This window comes from Ranitomeya variabilis, chromosome 6, assembly GCF_051348905.1.
Source record: "Ranitomeya variabilis isolate aRanVar5 chromosome 6, aRanVar5.hap1, whole genome shotgun sequence".
Lineage (NCBI taxonomy): Eukaryota > Metazoa > Chordata > Amphibia > Anura > Dendrobatidae > Ranitomeya > Ranitomeya variabilis.
The window spans coordinates 142,958,861-142,976,273 of NC_135237.1; the positions used below are offsets into that span (position 1 = coordinate 142,958,861).

Below are 17,413 nucleotides of genomic sequence, written 5' to 3' on the forward strand. Positions count from 1 at the left end.
TATCCAACGTCCTTCAGCAGCTGTAGTTTTCTTTACAAACGCTTGTGAAGCTATCCCTTTGGCAGGGGAGTAGTTCTTTGCTGTGTACCCGGAGTCTTCTGTCTGCCATGTGGCCTAGCCACACTTTCTCACTTCTCCTTAAAGGGAACCTGCCTGACAAGGTGGCTCTTTTAGTTCTGGGTGCTGTAACTAGAGAAATAATCAGTTTTATACTTTGTCAGAAATACCTTGTCTTCAGTCAAGGAGGCCGGCGTTTCCCCCCTGCTTCAGACGCCACACAGCCGTCACTCACATCTTCTTGGCGCCGGGCGCCGCCTCCTCACCGCTGTTTTGAAAATAGCCGGCACCTGCGCTCCTTTTTCCTGCCTGGTGCAGGCGCAGTGAGCGCTGCCCGTCTGTCCTCATATGCAGTCTCGGTGACTGCACCTGTGCGGCCGCCCTGCCTGTAAACCCCAGCCCCGCAATGTGAATAAATCATAAGTCACTGCGGGGCGGGGATTCACAGGCAGGGCGGCCGCACAGGCGCAGTCAGCTAGACTGCATATGAGGACGGGCAGCGCTCACTGCGCCTGCACCAGGCAGGAAAAAAGAGCGCAGGTGCCGGCTATTTTAAAAACAGTGGTGAGGAGCCGGCGCCGCCAAGAAGATGTGAGTGACGGCTGTGTGGCGTCTTAAGCAGGGGGGAAACGCCGGCCTCCTTGACTGAAGACCAGGTATTTCGGACAAATTATAAAACTGATTATTTCTCTAGTTACAGCACCCAGAACTAAAAGAGCCACCTTGTCAGAATGCAGCATTACTGCTGCACAAGGTGGCTCTTTTAGTTTGAAAACGACTGGGGGGGTGACAGGTTCCCTTTAAATCAGTTCCATAGTTTCTGTAAATAGAGCAACATCTAGTGGAGACAATTAATATTACAAAGTTTATCTATTGAATAAAATACAGACTTTTACAGCAAGACAAGCTTCTGTACATTGTCAGACAGTCACATTTATAGGAGTTGGTAAGTTTTACCAAGCCTTTCACATATATAAGCAATCAAGGACTTGTTTCACATATGGCAATAACGTAATAGTTGGTAAATGAAGACATTTATTTTGACTTTTTATTCAACCTTCATCGGCTGTTATCCAGGCTTTCTCATTTTTGCATGTCAGTTTTACTAAGTCATAAAGTAATATGGAAGTGGGGAATGTGTAACTGTACTTAAAAAGGTATTACCATCTCCAACATCCTATCCCAATATGTAGTAGGTGTAATAATAATAGCAAATACCTCCATATTGGAAATGTACTATAGTTCTTCTGATTTACTATGCATCTTACCCGATGTGCAGGGCATTACAGTATCTTAGGTATCCATGGTTGTAATCACTCATATAGTGACAGTTGTTAGTGGTTGTAACCATGGAAACCTAAGTTACTTCAATGCCCTGCGTATTGCGTATGGCATATGCAATATAGCGAATGAGAAGAACTATACTATATTTCTATTTGGGAGGTAGTTGCTAATATTATTTAATCCACTACATATTGGGATAGCATCTTGAAGATGGGAATACCCCTTAAATGGTACCTGGTTGCCTATTGAGAGCAGATACTTTTCATTGAAACAAATAGAGTGCTTCCTTAGCACTTGTTATTGTTATAATAAGCATCAATGGAGAGTCACTGACACGTACAGCTAACCTCTCTATAGGTTTCAGTATTTCTCAGTGGATAGCACTGCAGACTTGCAGCGCTGGGGTCCTGGGTTCAAAGCCCAGCAAGGACAACATCTGCAAGAAGCTTGTATGTTCCCTCCGTTTTTGCGTATGTTTCCTCTTGCTACTCCATATACCACCCACACTCCAAAGACACACTGATAGGGGATTTACATTGTGAGCCCCAATGGGGACAGTGATGATGTCTGTAAAGTGCTGTGAAATATGATGGCACCATGTAAGTGAGTACAATAAATACAATAAAATGGATACTTTGAACAGATGATCTGTATGTCTATCCATTACTCACAAAATGTCCATATCCCAGGGGTGTGACCCACACCTATCGGTCATCCTGTGGATATATCATAAATGCGTATGATGGGAATACTCAATAAACTGCTATGCTATTGAAGATTGATTACAGTGACATGGTCTAGTTGACTATTCTGCCCACCTTTTTGTATTCAGGAAAAAAAGGACATGTAAGCAAAGCATTGGCACATTTTGGGAAAGATATTATTCCTGTTTTACGTATATGGAAGGGTTAAGGCCATGTTTTGTAATGTTTATATTTATTTTGCTAATAACTTTGATAAAAACATAACAAAATCAACTGGTTTCCTTTTTTTTCAGAACCAAATTAAATCTGTGGATACTGGTGAGACTAATTTGGAAGGAGCAGTGGGTAAGTGCATCTCAGGGCAATCCACAACATGAAAGAATTACTAAAACAAAGGTTAATTGAGACTCCAAGAGTCCTACAACACAACAATGTCTTTTTTTTGTGTGTGACCAGGTCAGGCTGCGTCCGATGAACTGATCAGGACAGCTCTATCAGCGTTTGAAGCTGTGACACAGCATCCCGTCTTGTTGACACTTCACCACTCCCCAGTAAGTCTTGGCAACACTTGAATCAATATTTTCCTGCAAGTTGGAGTGATTCCCAATATCCTTCCAAACAATCGTTCGCTTTTAGGGTCATGCCTAATGCTATTTAGGCAGTGAAGCATTAACAGCTTTCATATCTGTAATATTTTCATTCCTCTATTGCATGTCATGTTATTCACAGGTGACCCAGAACACATCTTAACTTAAATCATATTGCATGATATTTTAGGTTGTCAAAAAAGGAATTGCAGATAGGAATTGTTTTTGAGAAAGCAAAGTTTTTTATTTAGTTTTATTTTTTTATATTCAAGCAGTTTTACATCTGAAGCTTAAAACTTATGCTTTTGTTCAGCTCAGTTTCTTTTGGATAGTGTCTAATAGCTATTTTAAAATGTTAAAGTCCGTGTTTGACATGAAAGTCTGCAGTCATTCTATGTAACTGTGCATGCTAAGTGCAATAGAGCAGTAGTCATAACTGATCTGCTGTCCAGTTACGCTCTGGCACTTTCCAGAAAAACAGTGTGCTGTGAGGTGTGGGGTACCTCACATGCACTTGTAAACCACAGGCCTCTGCTGTCTCCCTGCCTTCATCCTCAAGAGCCACCGCACACTAATCAGACACTTAGTTCATTGCAACAAGCAAATGTTTACTAGTCAGTCCAAGTTCATCAATGGATAACAAGTGGGATAGGGCACAGCACTTCATATTCCTTAATTTCTTGGCACAACACATCTTCAGTCCTACCATTCGTTCCCCCTTGTGCATCGCTTCATCCACTGGCTCTGTTAGACCCAGGGATCTCCCTTCCTGCTCGGCAGTGCACCCACGATCCATTACCGTCTCCTGTGCATCTTCCCTTGTACTCCGAAGGATACGATGTGCCTGGCAGACCCTATTTCAGGCCTTGGGCTATGGGTGCGACAGGAGAGTACACTGAGGATTCCAGTGTGGTGCCCCACTTCCTCGAATGGTAGACACATGCTGACCCTAGCAGCCCACTGGACTTGGACTTGTCACTGCCTTTCTCTGTCTCCCTCGCTATCATGAAGAGCCCACCTTTTATTAACACTAGTCTCAAATGCTGTCAGGATTCTCCAGTGCCAGTATAGAAAGCAGACAGTCACATATATACAAATATGTGATTTGCAAACTTCCGGCCAGATTCCGAGTGCATGTGTTCAGCCATACTCAAAACAAGTGAATTGAACAAGGCCCAACATGTCTAGTTGGCACGTGACCGCATGTATGCAAATCGCATACGTGAGGTCATGTGACCACCCGCTCTTGCCATTGGCATTGGTGAACACTGCAGCTAATCAGCGCTGCATACAACCTCTTTCTGCCTTTACTATTTAGTTAGAGCTGACATCCCCTCTGACAGAATATCGATGAGCAGCAACTGATTAGCAACCATTGATTGACTGCAGCACTCACTTGACATAACAATGTCATGAGAGAGACAAGTAGCTGATGCCCTAGATAAGTATAAGCTTTACTTATTTTATTCACGGAACTCAGACATTTAAGAAGGGTTAATCCAAGTATTGGACAACCCATTTAATTTTTTTCAAACTGAATATTAACATGCAGTTTGGTATCTCTCGAATTTATCCAGTTATTGCACAGATCGACAAGGTAGCATCATTGATTCACTCTAGTGGTTTATGAGGGTAATAAGCATTTGGATTGTGCACTGATGAGAGTTATGGATGTTCTGGTCTGGGGGGTCCTGCCAAACATCTTAAAAAAAAAAAAAAAAGCCGGACCCCATTCAGATGAATGAGAGGCCTGAACATCTGTTGTTTTCCATGCTGTGTTCGCCATACAGGCTCTAATAATCTTACAGCTGGTCAGAGAGCTGCGGTTCCCACGTTGTCAGATGACAGCGTGAGCCAGCAGCTGTCACCGGTGGTAAAAAGTTTACCACCAGTCACTGGTGTCATCTTATGAGAGCTTCTACCCCCATCAGCATATGCCTGCTGTCACTGATAATAGTGAGAGCAGGTGCCGCTGATGTGAGTATTTATCAGCCTGTGCTATAAATAAATAATAATAATAAAAAAAATAATGTTGGGGCTCTTCTATTTTTGATAATCACCCTGCAGGCAAAACTGACAGCTGCAGGCTGCACCCTCAGCCTTCTTCTTTTTCAACAGCTGGCGCCTGTGCTATGAATAAATGAATAATTTAAAAAAAGCACAGGCCCCCCCATTTTTGACAACCAGCCAAGCTAAAGCAGACAGCTGGAGGCTGGCATTCTCAGGCTGGTAAGGGGCCATGGATATTACCACCCCCTCCACCCCCAGTCTGGAAATAGCAGCTCGCAGCCCCCCAGAAAAGGTGTATATTTCATTGTCTGGTTCTTCCCATTTGCCCTCGTGTGGTGGTAAGTGAGATATTTGTGGGGCTGATATCAGCTGTTTTATGGCTGCTGACATCAAGTCCACAGGTTAGTAATGGAAAGGTGTCGATAAGATGCCTCTCCAGTACTAACCCCATAGTTAGATGGTAAAAAAGACACAGCCGGAATAAAAACCTTTATTTGAAAGAAAGACACTGACTCCTTTTATTTGAAATAAAAATAAAAAGCACAGTTATACTCATCTTATGCTCATTCCATTGAAGCCCTTGTCCCTGTAAATATAAAAAAAAAACATATCCCCCACCTGTCCGAAGTGAAGACTAGCAATACTGACCCATGCAATAATCTATCCGTACGTTATGTGGTTTACAACCTGAGCTGTGCCATAATGTGACCGTTCAGGCTGAAGACCATGGGAGAATGAGGTGCTGCGAGTACAGCTTCAGTGACTATCGATGACATCATAGAGGTTACCGCAGGTCACTGAGGCTGCATTCCCACCAGCACTTCACTGTAAGCCGGGAAATTAACTTCATGAGAATATCAGCCCCACCTATCTGCTTTAGCTTGGCTGGTTGTCAAAATTATGGGGACCCCATGCTGTTTTTTTTAAATTATTTAAATCATTTTAGAAAACGGCACGGGGACCCCTCTATTTTTAATAACCAGCCATGATAAACCTGACAGCTGAAGGTTGCAGCCAATGCCTGTGATCTGTCACTGCTGCTGGCTCATGCTGTCATCTGACAGCGTGAGAAACGCAGCTCTCTGACTAGCGATAATAATCTTATCGCCGATCAGAGCCACCGGGACATACCTGATGTTTGAGTTGCCGAACCAGAACAGTAACATGAACTTCCTGGAAAAGTCCGTGTTCGGAGTTCGTGCCCGAACACTAGGTGTTTGGTACAGACCTCAAACTTTACTGTTTGGGTTCACCCATCTCTAACTATTATCTTTATTTGAGCAAGAAGCAGACCACTATAAAAGGACCTCCTCATTATACAAAAGTAATTTATGCTTGTGCTGGTGATAGAAAAGTAGAAATGACAGCATACATCCATTTTGTTTGTGGGTATCCTTTTCCTTCATCGCTTTTAATATCTATATGACAAGTCAAGAGTTTTTTTAATTGAATATATCTACCACTGAAGAAGTAGAACAAGGATTTAGAAGTTCTCTGTTTGAAGTTTCATATGCTGCAACTGTTTCACTCACTGTCTATGGGACTGGTGGTTGGACATACTCACTTCTGATCACATGGGAGACTTTTGCCTCCCTTTTACTCTGGGTTAATCTGAGACTTAGCAGCCCGATCTCCTATTATATATTATATGTGATGAATGTTATTTATGAACCAACCCCTTTTATGTACCGTAATCACTCATTAATATCCACAATATCTTTGGTGCTCATTGGAAATCTCCAGTGGGTGCTGCAATTTTGATCAAATTGGACATGCTCTAAATAAAATTTAGGATTCTTTCCTAGGGCAATATTAGTAATTTTTACCAGGAAATTATGCTCTATTGGCAAAATTTTCTAACAATGCCTTGTGGAAATGTTTAGAATGGAAGAAATGGCTACTGGCTGTGTTTCTGAAACCTCTTATATGTTAAAATACAAAAGATTAAATGTTAAATTTTAAACAAAGTACATCATAATTTTTTTAAACCCTTAATGACCACCAATACGCCTTTTAACGGCAGTAGTTAAGGGTACTTAATCATCAGCGCCGCTTTTTAAAGGGAACCTGTCATCCCCAAAATCGAAGATGAGCTAAGCCCACCAGCACCAGGGGCTTATCTACAGCATTCTGGAATGCTGTAGATAAGCCCCCGATGTATCCTGAAAGATGAGAAAAAGAGGTTAGATTATACTCACCCAGGGGCGGTCCCGCTGCTGTCTGATGGGCGTCGCGGTCCGGTCCGGGACCTCCCATCTTCTTACAATGACGTCATCTTCTTGTAGTCACGCTGCGGCTCCGGCGCAGGCGTACTATGTCTGCCCTGTTGAGGGCAGAGCACAGTACTGCAGTGCGCAGGCGCCGGGCCTCTCTGACCTTTCCCGGCGCCTGCGCACTGCAGTACTTTGCTCTGCCCTCCACAGGGCAGATAAAGTACTCCTGCGCCGGAGCCACAGCGTGAATACAGAAGAGGACATCATCATAAGAAGATGGGAGGCCCAGGACCTGACAGCGACGCCCCTCGTACCGGCACCGCCCCCCAGGTGAGTATAATCTAACCTCTTTTTCTCTAATCTAGCCTCTTTTTCTCATCTTTCAGGATACATCGGGGGCTTATCTACAGCATTACAGAATGCTGTAGATAAGCCCCTGATGCTGGTGGGCTTAGCTCATCTTCGATTTTGGGGGTGACAGGTTCCCTTTAATGGTGCTGAGAAATAAGGGAATAGCACCCAACCCCCCCCCCCCCCCCCCGGCGGTGAAAAATTTCTTGGGTATCAGCTACCCCCTGAAGAACATAATCAGCGCCTGTTTTTACAGTCCCCTGTCGGTGAATAACGGTGATCACCAAAAAAAGATATGATATGATCTAATATAAGGGTTTTTTTCCCACTGTTTAGGCACATCAGGGGCTCTCCAAAAGTGACATGGCGTCCGCTCTCAATTCCAGCCAATTTTGCGCTCAAAAAGTCAACTGTGCTCCTTCCCTCCTGAGCCCTGCCGTGCGCCCAAACAATAGATTTTCCCAACAAATGGGGTATCGGCGTACTCAGGAGAAATTGCACAACAAATTGTGTGGTCCATTTTCTCTTGTTACCCTTGTGAAAATATAAAAGTTTGGGTCTAAAGTATTTTTTTTTTGTGAAAAAAAGTTAAATGTTCATTTTTTCCTTCAATTCATGTGAATTAACTGAAGGGTTAATAAACTTCTTGAATGTTGTTTTGAACACCTTGAGGGGTGCAGTTTTTAAAATGGTGTCACTTTTTTGGGGTATTTTCTGTAATATAAACCCCTCAAAGTCACTTCAAATGTGACTTGGTCCCTTAAAAAATGGTTTTGTAAATGTTGTTCGAGTGAGAAATCACCGGTCAATTTTTAACCCCTCTAACTTTGTAAAAAAAAAAAGTTTTAAAAAATGGTGCTGATGTAAGGTAGACGTGGGACATTTTATTCATTAACTATTTGGTGTGACACCACTCTGATTTAAGGGCACAAAAATTGAAAGTTTGAAGATTGCAAAATTCTCTAAATTTTTGCCAAATTTTTTTTTTTTTGTCATAAATAAACAAAAGTCATATTGAATACATTTTACCACTATCAGCAAGTATGATATGTCACAAAAAATCAGTCTGAGAATCTGTGGGATCCGTTGAAACGTTCCAGAGTTATTTCCACATAAAGTGACAGTGGTCAAAATTGTAACAATTGGCCTGGTCATTAAGGTCAAAATTGGCTCTGTCACTAAGAGGTTAAAGCAGAAATCTTGCTGGGCGCAAGAAAACAGAGATGTGACAGTTGCTCTTTAAGAATTCAGTCGCCAGAATTACATTTTACTTTTAATTTAAAAAAATAGAATTATGCATTTATGAATAGAGATGACTAATATTGAATATGTAACAATGCCCTATGAGCAGGTTAGGAGGTAATTCTTACTGTGGCTGATCAATACTGATACTGAAATGTTAATAGGAAAGTCTTCTTCCTGGCCTAAAGCCCTAATTTGTGCCAGACCCCAGAGGCCTGGGTATATTGAGAGGTGAACGATTATTAGTATTTCCTGTGAGAATTTGACATAGCTGCTTGCATTCTTATGAGAAATTAAAAGTCAGAGTATGGTCTTCCTACTAGAATTTGTAATACAAATTGATTTCTTAGCTTAAAATGCTGGTACTTATAACCCTGATACATGTCTAAAAATCTAAAATAACTTTATCATCTATGCATTCACTGCTGGATTTTAAAGTGCATACCCCCTAAAATAAAATGAGGGAAAAACACCAGTGGATTTATGCCCTTGCGTTATCTTGTTCCATAAAGGTGTTACACAATTCTGTTCAGCCTTTTCATTTTTGGCCTTACTTTTGGAAATGCTAGGGACAGGATCCTATACAAAAAAATCATTCCCCCCCCCCCCCCCCCTTCCCTTTTAGCTAAACTCGTTATAGACCTATTTTATATGAGTGCGCCATCATTTATAGTATGCCTTTATTAAAGTTAATGTTCTCCATTCTGCTTTTAGGTACACAATTCTGCACTTATTGATTTCACACTATGTCTGCACTATTTTTCTGTCTTGATAAATTACATAATTCTGACCACATGCAGCCACCAACAGGGTAGCTGATAATGATACAGATTTATACATCTAGTTTTGGTAACTATAGAAATCTGTTAAGAAAGTTAAGATGTTCCCCCTCCCTAGCCCCACAAAACATGACCAGACAAAAATAAAATCTAACATTCTCTTAAAAGGCGGCTGTAAACTCCGAATTCCATATCAAAGTTTTCACAGATCCTTGTCGTGATATTGCGCTAGAAGGAGACATAAACCAAAGAGTGGAGCAGCACACTGTATGTGCTAAGATGTATGTGCCATTTTTTTTTATATATTTATTTATAACCGTCTGCAAACAAGATAAGAATCAGTAACATACATAGTGTATAAAGACAAAGAAGGACATAGCAATATCCAGAAAGTGTAGCTTGAAAGATTCAAAAGAAGACTGGGTTATTCAGTATAGCAATCAATCCCGACCCTAACTCCCCAACCCAGGCATGTTTCAAACCCTGCAGGTTTATACTGTGTTCCAAATTATTATGCAAATAATATTTCCTCATATTTTCTCTAAATTACGTATCTGAATTGCAGTCATTGTTATTTTCCAGTCATCTACTATTCTAGTATAATTGCAATGTTTTGGAACAAACTGCCTATGAAAACAGTATCTTTTAAAAAAAAAATAAACACTCAAAATGCATGTTCCAAATTATTATGCACAGCAGAGTTTCCAACCTTTTTTTTTTATTTTGACCAAAAAATGGTCAATTGTGAAGTTATAAGCATTATCAGCTTATTACAAAATGAAATCAAACAGTTTTCAAGTGAAAACTTTATTCTAGGTGATTTTACATTTGCACATAGGACCCCTTGCTCGAAAGAAGCATCTGAACTCTCTCGTCCATTGAATTTGTCAGTTTTTGGATGGTTTCTGCTTCAATTGTTTTGCATGTGGACATAATACCCTCCCAGAGCTGTTGCTTAGATGTGAACTGCCTCCCACCTTCGTAGACACTCCTTTTGATGATGCTCCAGAGGTTCTCAATGGGGTTGAGGTCAAGGCAAGATGGTGGCCACACCATAAGTCTGTCCTCTTTTATGCCCATAGCAGCCAGAGATGCAGATGTTTTTTTGCAGCATGAGACGGTGCATTATCATGCATGAAAATGATCTTGCTGCGGAAAGCACGGTTCTTCCTCTTGAACCATGGCAGGAAGTGTTATTTTAGAAACTCCACATAGATTATGGAGTTAATCTTTACCCCTTCAGGGATCATAAAGGGGCCGACAATCTCTCTCCCCATGATTCCAGCCCAAAACATTACTCCACCTCCTCCTTGTTGGCGCCTTAGCCGTGATTTCATGGGGTGTCCATCAACCAGCCATCCTCCACTCCATCCATCTGGACCATCGAGCATTGCACGGCACTCATCGGTGAACAAAACAGTTTGGAAGTCAGTCTTCATGTATCGTTTGGCCCACTGGAGCCGTTTCTGCTTGTGTGCAGTGGATAGAGGTGGTCAACAGGATGGCTTATGCACAGCTGCAAACCTCTGAAGGACCGTGCATCTTGTTGTTCTGGGGACGTTGGAGGCACCAGCAGCTTCAAAAACTTGTCTGCTGCTATGACAAGGCATTTTTGCAGCTGCTCTTTTAACCTTACGCAATTGCCTGTTGGAAAGAGTCCTCAATTTTTCCTTATCAGCACGCACACGTGTGTACTGGGATTCAGCTACATACTTCTTGATTGTGCGATGATCACGATGAAGTGTCTTGGCAATGTTGATTGTAGTCATGCCTTGACCTAAATACTCCACAATTTGTTGCTTCTCAGCAGCCGACACATCCTTTTTCTTTCCCATTTTGGCAAAAAATGTAGGCTGCTTAATAATGTGGAACAGCCTTCATAAGTAGTCTTGCCTTTATTTGGACACACCTGCCAAACTAATTTGCACAGGTATCTGCAATTGCTTTCAGTGATATAAAGAGCCCTGACACACATCACCATCAACGAGTTTAAATGACAAACCAAAAAATTTTAACCTTATCACTCCTAAACACTTTGTGCATAATAATTTGGAACACAGTGTAATTAGGTAAGCCTAATAGGTGTGTTACCAGATATAAGCTCTCTCATACCAATCGGTGACTTAAAAGCAACCATGTAATGCTTGACGAACTGATAGTGGCTGCAGATCAATAAAAGAGGACCATGTGAGGAAAAAATGTTCCGTATGACTTTCTTTATTAAGTATGGACTCAATCCAATCCATTTTAAACACATATGTTACCTTCAAAGAAATTAAATTTAGTGAAGGGGATGTGTCCTGTCCCCACAGATGCAAAATACACTTGCGGGTAGCCGACGCCCAAATAGTTAAAACATGTTGTTGCTGAGCAGAGAGTCTGAGTAGTTGATCCCGTGGGAAAATATTAAATAATGCCCATTCCGGAGATAATGTAAAGCGAATGCTGAAGGTGTTGGTGAGATGGCAAAGAAGCATATTATTATTATTATACATTTTTATAGCGCCATTTATTCCATGACGCTTTACATGTGAATACGGGACAAATATCGACAAATACATTAAACATGAGCAAAAAACAAGTCACACAGGTACATAAGAAGGGAGGACCCTGCCCGCGAGGGCTCACTGTCTGCAGGGGATGAGTGAGGATACACTAGGAGAGGGTAGAGCAGGTTGTGATATCCCAAGCATATCCCAAACCTCCTTTATCTTCGTACAATCCCAGAGACAATGAAAGATGTCAGCTGGAGAGTTTAAACATTTGGGCCAAGAGGGATTAGCCGATAGAGACATCCTAGATTTGACCTCTGGGGAAATGTAAGCCTATGGAAAATCATGAGGGCCATAGTTGAGTAGCTGTCATATGGCAGCTACCAAATTTTGCCCCCAAATTTTTTTTTTGACAAGCGTAACAGGAGAAATTAGACCACAAAAGTTGTTGTGCAATTTCTCCTGAGTGTGGCGATACCCCATATGTGGGGGTAAACCACTGTTTGGGCGCACCACAGAGCTTGGAAGAGAAGGAGTGCCGTTTTACTTTTTCAATGTAGAATTGGCTGGAATTGAGATCGGACGCCATGTCGCGTTTGGAGAGCCCCTGATGTGCCTAAACAGTAGAAACCCCCCACAAGTGACCCCATTTTGGAAACTAGACCACTTAAGGAACTTATCTAGATGTGCGGTGAGCACTTTAAACCCCCAAGTTCTTCACAGAAATTTATAAAGTAGAGCCGTGAAAATAAAAAAAATCCTTTTTTTTCCTCAAAAATGATTTTTTAGCCTGCAATTTTTTATTTTCTCAAGGGTAACAGGAGAAATTGGACCCCAAAATGTATTGTGCAATTTATGCTGAGTAGGCTGATACCCCATATGTTGGGGTAAACCACTGTTTGGGCGCATGGCAGAGCTTGGAAGGGAAGGAGCGCCGTTTTGGAATGCAGACTTTGATAGAATGGTCTGCGGGCGTTATGTTGCATTTGCAGAGCCCTCTATGTACCTAAACAGCAGAAACCCCCCACAAGTGACCCCATTTTGGAAACTAGACCCCCAAGGAACTTATCTAGATGTGTGGTGAGAACTTTGAATGCCCATCTGCTTCACAGAAGTTTATAATGCAGAGTCGTGAAAATAAAAAATATTTTTTTTTCCACAAAAAAGATTTTTTAGCCCCCAAGTTTTTATTTTCACAAGGGTAACAGGAGAAATTGCACCCCAAAAGTTGTTGTCCAATTTATCCCGAGTACGCTGATGCCCCATATGTGGGGGTAAACCACTGTTTGGGTGCACGGCAGAGCTCGGAAGGGAGGGAGCACCATTTGACTTTTTGAGCGCAAAATTGGCTGTGGCGTTTAGAGACCCCCTGATGTACCCAAACAGTGGAAACCCCCCAAATCTAACTCCAACCCTAACCCCAACACACCCCTAAGGCTTATTTCACACTTCAGTTGTTTGGCGTCAGTCAGCTCCGACATAGTGACGGATCCGTCACAATTGTTGAGAAAACGGTATTAACGGATCCGTTTTTTTGACGGATCCGTTGCTTGGGGGTTGTCTGGGAAAAGTATCTACTTTTTGGAGCATGCGCAATTGAAAGAGTGGATTGGGGCGACGGATCCGCCGAAATGATGGTAACAACGGATCCGTCGCCCATAGGCGGCCATTCTATGGAATGACGAACGCGACGGATCCGTCGCGAACCTCCATTTCGGCGCAGGCAAAAAACGTTACAATGGCCGTCAATGTCTAGATGACGTCCGCCAAATCTCGACGGATCCGTCACATGGCGGATGTAACGGACGACCATCCGCCACAATCCGTCGCTAATGCATGTCTATGGGAAAATAGCGGAACCGCCCAAAAAAATGGCGGATCCGCTATTTGATGAAAATGGCCGTTTCAGACTGACGCCAAAAGACTGAAGTGTGAAAGAGGCCTAACCCTAATGCCAACCCGATCCATAATCCTAATCACAACCCTAAGGATAATCGCAACCCTAACCTCAAAACAACCATAACCCTAATCAGAACCCTAAATCCAACACACCCCTAATCCTAATCTCAACCCTAACCTCAAACCTAACCCTAATCCCAATACACCCCTAATCCCAACCCTACCTTTAACCCTAATCCCAAACCTAACCGTAATCCCAAACGTAACCCTAATGCCAACCCTAATCCAAACCCTAATCCCAACCCTAACTTTAGCCGCAACCCTAGTCCTAACTTTAGCCCCAACTCTAACTATAGCCCTAACTTTAGCCCCAACCCTAACCCTAACCCTAAATTTAGCCCCAGCCCTAACCCTAAATTTAGCCCCAACCCTAACCCTAAATTTAGCTCCATCCCTAACCCTAAATTTAGCCCCAACCCTAACCCTAACCCTAGCCCTAACCCTAACCCTAGCCCTAACCCTAATTTTAGCCCCAACTCTTCTCTCCTGCCGGCCGGCAGATGGCAGCAGAGAGCGGGCGCACTGCGCATGCGCCCGACATTTTCTTTCTATAGGAAGAAGCCGGCCGGCAGGAGAAGACACATGAGGACCCAGGGACACCGGTAAGTATGATAGGGTCCCCGAATCCCCCTATTTCTCTGTCCTCTGATGTGCGATCACATCAGAGGACAGAGAATTACACATCACTTTTTTTTTTTTTTTTTTTGCGGTCGCCGGTAAACAGTTAATTACCGGCGATCGCAAAACAGGGGTCGGTAAAAACCGACCCCGATCATGTTCTTTGGGGTCTCGGCTACCCCCAGCAGCCGAGACCCCAAAGATCCTCCAGGTGCCGACCGGCGGGCGCACTGCGCGTGCGCCCGCCATTTTTAAGATGGCGGCGCCCATGGGGAACCACGAGGAGCACCGGGGGAGACAGGTGAGTAATGGGGGGGGGGCATCGGGGGCGACCGGGGACCCCATTTCTCTGTCCTCCGATGTGCGATCACATCGGAGGACAGAGAAATTAAATGGGAAATCGCGTTTTTTTTTTTTTTGCGACCGCCGGTAAACGGTTAATTACCGGCGATCGCAACTCGGGGGTCGGTAAAAAACCCCCGAATCATGTTCCCTGGGGTCTCGGCTACCCCCGGTAACCGAGACCCCAGAGAAAATCCGACTCTGGGGGCGCGCTATTCACTTTTTCCACAGCGCCGTTAATTAACGGCGCTGTGGTTTAAGTACCCTTAGCGGCCGCCGTTAAAAGGCATATCGGCGGTCGGTAAGGGATTAAAATAAACATTCCTATGCATATCAGTCATACATAAATCACACATAAATATATATCAGCCTTGAATAAATCACACACATGATTATCTACTAGCACTAGATAAATCTCACACATAATATGCCAGCAATGAATAGACCACAGTAAAGCTATTATACAGGACAATAATACCAACAAAATACTAGGGGTTTGCATAATAACAGTGTGTATAGTTGTGGCCAGAAGTTTTGAGACTGACACAAACTTTGTTTTTCACACAGTTTTCTGCTTCATTGTTTTTAGGTCTTTTTAGTCAGATTTCTCTGGTTACTGAATTTCAGTTGTAAGCTTTTCATAAGTTTTTTAACTTATGTTGACAAATTCTTAACTTTATGCAGAAACTCAATATTTACAGTGTTGATTCTTATTTTTTAAGAATTCTGCTATTCACTCTGACATGCTATCCGCATTTGGTCCAAATCCTGACTCATGACAACCAGTGATGAGCAAATATACTCGTTACTCGAGATTTCTCGAGCACGCTCGGGGGTCCTCCGAGTATTTTTTAGTGCTCGGAGATTTAGTTTTTCTTGCCGCAGCTGAATGATTTACATCTGATAGCCAGCATTGGGGGTTGCCTGGTTGCTAGGGAATCTCCCCATGTACTTATGCTGGCTAACAGATGTAAATCATTCAGCTGCGGCAAGAAAAACGAAATCTCCGAGCACTAAAAAATACTCGGAGGACCCCCGAGCGTGCTCGAGAAATCTCGAGCAACGAGTATATTCGCTCATCACTAATGGCAACCCATTCTTTCCTAATCAGTGCTTGGAGTTTATTACAATTTCTGTTTTTGGTTTATCTACTCTCCTGTTCCAGTTGTGACTTGTATTGTTCAAGATCACTGTACTTGTTTTTATTATATATACCCCTCCTCACGTGTAAAGCGCCATGGAATAAATGGCGCTATAATAATAATAATCTACTCGCTCTTTGAGGATTGACCACACGTTCTCCGTCGGTTTGAGACCTGGGGAGTTTTCCGACAATTGACTCAAAATTTCAGCATTTTGTTCACCAAACCTCTTAGTTACCATTTTTGTCTTGTGACATGATACTCCATCATGCTGGAATGAAGCATTGTTCATCTCAATATTTAGATATGATTCTTTATTTTTACTTTTCTTAGGCAAAGTTGTGATTGAGCCTGCTCCCTGGATTAAAAGCAACACCAAACATGAATAGTCTCAGGATGGTATAGTGCAAGCTTTACTCAGAACTGATGGTAGTGCTCACCTTTTCTTCTCTGGTCAATCATTCTTTCATATGTCCCAGTCTGAAGGCAGCTTTATCAGAGAAAATAACTTTACCCCAATTCTCTGCAGTCTAATCCCTCTTTTTCCCGCGGCATGTCAGTCTGTTTTTCTTGAAAAGAAGTGGCTTTTTTATTGCCCTTCTTAACGCCAGACCAGTCACCACCAGTAATTTATATATAATAATATAACATATAATCAATAATATAATTGTTATATAAAAGTACTCTTGTATTGCAGTATATAAAACAAGCCATTAGATGTTTATAGGTATAAGTCAACCAAGGCAACAAAAAAATAGAGTTAGTGTAAAAAATTACATGTTTAAATAAATATATATATATATATATATATATATATATATATATATATATATACACACACACACACACACACACACACACACACACACACACACACACACACACACACACACACACACACACAGTACAGACCAAAAGTTTGGACACACCTCATTTGAAGATTTTTCTGTATTTTCATGACTCTGACAATTGTACATTCACACTGCAGGCATCAAAACTATGGATTAACACATGTGGAATTATATACTTAACAAAAAAGTGTGAAACAACTGAAATTATGTCTTATATTCTAAGTTCTTCAAAGTAGCCACCTTTTGCTTTGATGACTGCTTTGCACACTCACCGGGAATGATCTTCCAACAATCTTGAAGGAGTTCCCAGAGATGCTTAGCACTTCTTGGCCCTTTTGCCTTCACTCTGAGGTCCAGCTCACCCCAAACCATCTCGATTGGGTTCAGGTCTGGTGACTGTGGAGGACAGGTTATCTGGTGTAGCACCCCATCGCTCTCCTTCTTGGTCAAATAGCCCTTACACAGCCTGGAGGAAGTTAATAATAATTTTATTTATATAGCGCCAACATATTCTGCAGCGCTTTACAACTTATTATAAAGTTTTGTAACCCCATAATTTTGATAACCTTTAGAATCATATTGCAAGTTCATTTTGGCCGCACAAAACAAAACCTCAAAAGCCAATGGCGTATTTGACATTTTTTTATTTTTTCACTATCTCACCAGACTTTAATTTTTTTTTTACCATTTTTATTATATTGTATGTTAAAATGAATGGTGTAATTCAAAGCTTCAATTTGTTCTGCAAAATAAAACCTGAAAAATAAAAAGGTATGGCTCTT

At 42.1% G+C, this 17,413-nt stretch overlaps 1 protein-coding gene across 2 annotated transcripts in view; it reads left to right on the top strand.

The window, feature by feature from the left end:
• Window positions 1-17,413, top strand: part of ULK4 (unc-51 like kinase 4) — a 1,043,381-nt gene that overhangs the window by 428,227 nt on the left and 597,741 nt on the right. For both annotated transcript variants that reach the window (XM_077269069.1, XM_077269068.1), the window contains exons 26-27: window positions 2,339-2,390; window positions 2,502-2,596. In XM_077269069.1, the coding sequence (XP_077125184.1) occupies window positions 2,339-2,390; window positions 2,502-2,596 (147 nt within the window). The remainder of the gene's footprint in view (window positions 1-2,338; window positions 2,391-2,501; window positions 2,597-17,413) is intronic.